Source organism: Mus pahari, chromosome 4 (assembly GCF_900095145.1).
Source record: "Mus pahari chromosome 4, PAHARI_EIJ_v1.1, whole genome shotgun sequence".
NCBI lineage: Eukaryota > Metazoa > Chordata > Mammalia > Rodentia > Muridae > Mus > Mus pahari.
In genome coordinates, this window is record NC_034593.1 from 133,543,996 (window position 1) to 133,547,219 (window position 3,224).

The following is a 3,224-nucleotide window of genomic DNA, read 5'->3' on the forward strand; positions in this document are numbered from 1 at the left end:
TGTGTGTGTGTGTGTGTGTGTGTGTGTATGAAGGCTTCTCCATATGTCAGGATTCTAAGGATCCAGAACATTTTTTCACATTTAAAATGAAAAGCTTGTTATGAAATATAAGGATGGATCATTTAGCACTTGTCTTAGTCCAGGTTTCATTGCTGTGAAGAGACACCATGACCATGGCAACTCTTACAAAGGCAAACATTTCATTGGGGCTGGCTTTCAGTTTCAGAGGTTCAATCCATTATCATCATGTCAGAAGGCAAGGCAGCATGCAGACATGGTGCGGGAGGAACCAAGGCTTCTACATTTTGATCCTAAGGCAGCCAGGAGGGGACTCTCTCCTGCACTAGGCAGACATTGAACAATAGGAGACCTCAAAGCCTACCTCTCGAAACCAATGCCACAGTGACTCGCCTCCTCCAACATGGCCACACCTCCTAATAGTGCCACTTCCTATGGTTCAAGCATATTCTAACCACCACAGAGCTAAAGTGATGTTGGTTGACTAAAGTTGTCACTCAGACAGGCATCTTCCTGGGGCTCTAAAGCTCCTTTATGAAGATGTTGTTCTTTGAAGTACCCTAGTCACCCAAGTCGGAGACTCTGTCTGGCTCACCTCTAGCGCGTCTGAGGATGGGCTGGCTTTCTCATTTCCTCTTTACTTTGGAAATAGGATATGGAGTCAGTCTGGTCTGCAGGGTAGCCTTAGCAGTGGTTTCTCAGCCTGTGTCCACAGACAGAAGTGCTTTGGGAAGTCCTGAGCCCTAGTTTCTTGGTCCCCTTTCATTAAAGCACCCCCAAAGTTCCAGAGTGTTTGAGTGGCAGCGCATTACTCTAGACATCTGGCAAGACTGCCCCAGGAGTTCCCTGTTGTCAGATGGTCTGTCTTCTGTCGGGTCTTCACAGTCATTTCCCTAGCCACCTTCAAGCAGCATGGATTTCACATGGGGGAGTGTTTTCTCAACCTCTTTCCCTCATCCTTTTTCTCCATTCACTTTTCTTTTCCCCTCCCTCCATCTTTCCTTCCTGTCTTCCTTCTTCTTCCTCCTTCCTTCATTCCTGGAAGGAGGATTCTACCTAACCTAGAATCTTAGAAGCAAAATAAAAAAAAATAAAAAAATAAAAAAAAAGCAAAATTATCAAATTAGAAGCAGAAAACCAGGACCCGCAAGACAGCGTAGTAGGTAAAGTCAGTTGCTGTGGAGGCCTGGCTCGATCCCACATGAAGGCAGAAAAGAGAACTGCTTCCGTTAAGGTGTCCTGTGGCTTCCACGGACACCACGATGTTTATGTCCTGCCCCATCATGCCTTTCTGAGCTTCTTCTAAAGTTGTTAATCAAGGCAGATAACACAGATTATAAGACATTCAGGATGCTGTTTAAATAGACTCTATAAGGAGATTTACAAGAATAACACCCAGTTCCAAAAGCGTCCCAAGGAACCTGTAACTTGAACAATTTTCCTGCGCAGCAGCACATATTCTTAAGACACTCCCTCGTCTAAGGGATGCAAGACTCCAAGAGCCAAGCTTAAGATGGTTAGCTTCTGAGACAGTTGGAAGAAAGCATGTTGGTGATTTTTTTTTCTGGATCCTCTGACTTTCTGGACTAGCTCCAGCCTCTGGAGGCTCCTCCCCCTGTGTGTGTGTGAGATTCCCTCCAGGAACACCACAGCCCATGCTTCTCATTTATGATCTGTGATCTGTGATCTTTGTTGACTTTGTCCCAACAGTAACCGTTTATCACACTAGTCCCATTGTGAGCACGCTGATTGCACCACTGTTAGATCTATGCATTATTCTATTATGCTGTATGTATAGTTCAGATCATCTTGTGTTATGCATGTTGTATCCTACATTATTAATAAAATTCTTGTTTTTAGGTTTTAGGCAACATAAAATAGGAGCATTAATAACTTCTGTACTCCTAGAATGCTTTGTACTCATTTTGGAGACTGCATTAAAAAAAGAAATCCTGTGTTTCATCAGTTATGGTCTCAGTTATTTGGCCACATCTCATTGGTTGTCTCTGGCCTTAGTGAATCAGTTGTCCAGCTTGAGTCTGGAGTTGACAAGCAAGTTGATCAAAATCTGGCTGGGCATGAGCAGAGAGCTGCTGTTCTAATTTCCTCAAGCCATCTATACCTCCAGAGTAAATATTTATTCTTTGACAATTGCATGCATCGATATCATGTGTCACAATTATATCTATCCCCTGCAACTCTCTCTTCTGGGGTCTTGTAAGCATTGATATTGATTCATAAATGGAGGATTTAACCCTTCTCAGAGTCATAGAAAGGGATTCTCTGATTCTTCCCTAGATTAACTCCACTGCCTCAGATCAAATGCTGGTCACTTCAAACCCAAAGTGCCTGATAACCCCCCGTCTTGTTTGTATCGGTATAACACACTCTCACAAAGAGAAACTCTCACATTTCCAGTCTTAGCCTCCCTTTCACTCACATGCTTTCTCCTAACTCCTTAGGAACAGGAGGCATTGTATATCAGGATGCAGAAAATGGCAGACAACACTTTGAATTCAGTTAATAGGCATTTTGAGTGAACTGGGTGGTTACGTGCAAAGGCAGGCGGCAAAGGAGTGGAACCCTCTTTTGGATTTCTAGGGACAAGAGCTTCACTGGTCTGAGAGTTCTGTGTCTGTGGGACAAACAGGGTGACGTATATGAACAGGAGGTGCAGGCCAGGAGTTCTGTAAGAAGCAGGCAGTTGCGGGGTGTTGAAAACCTGTCTTCTCTGGCAGATCTGCGATGGCGTCTCTTGATTCTGAGGTGAGGGAAGAGTGTCTGAGGGAAGACCTGAAGTTCTACTTCATGAGTCCCTGTGAGAAGTACCGAGCCAGACGTCAGATCCCATGGAAACTGGGCTTGCAGATATTGAAGATAGTCATGGTAACCACACAGGTAACGCACGCCACTACTCTTTCTTCCTGATGAGTATCCTGTACTTGTTTGTTAGTCTGCAAGACTCATAACACTTGAAGTTCATGAAACTAAAATCAAGCCACTTCCAGAGGGCAGAGCGCAGGTTGAAGTTCAATTCAGATGACCTGGTTTTGATACGTGGAGGCTATAAAACACCAGATAAGAGAAGGTCCACACAGAAGAGAGTTTCTAAATCCCCCCATCCCTAATCCATGTGAGGTTCACAGGTGTCAAGGTGTTCTCAAAAATCCATCAGATCTTATTTAAAATGTTTTTAAAAGTCTTCG

The 3,224-nt window shown here is 44.0% G+C and overlaps 1 protein-coding gene across 2 annotated transcripts in view; it reads left to right on the plus strand.

The window, feature by feature from the left end:
* Mcoln2 (mucolipin 2) overlaps nt 1-3,224 on the plus strand; it is a 42,690-nt gene that overhangs the window by 8,458 nt on the left and 31,008 nt on the right. For both annotated transcript variants that reach the window (XM_021196115.1, XM_021196116.1), the window contains exon 2: nt 2,757-2,916. In XM_021196115.1, the coding sequence (XP_021051774.1) occupies nt 2,757-2,916 (160 nt within the window). The remainder of the gene's footprint in view (nt 1-2,756; nt 2,917-3,224) is intronic.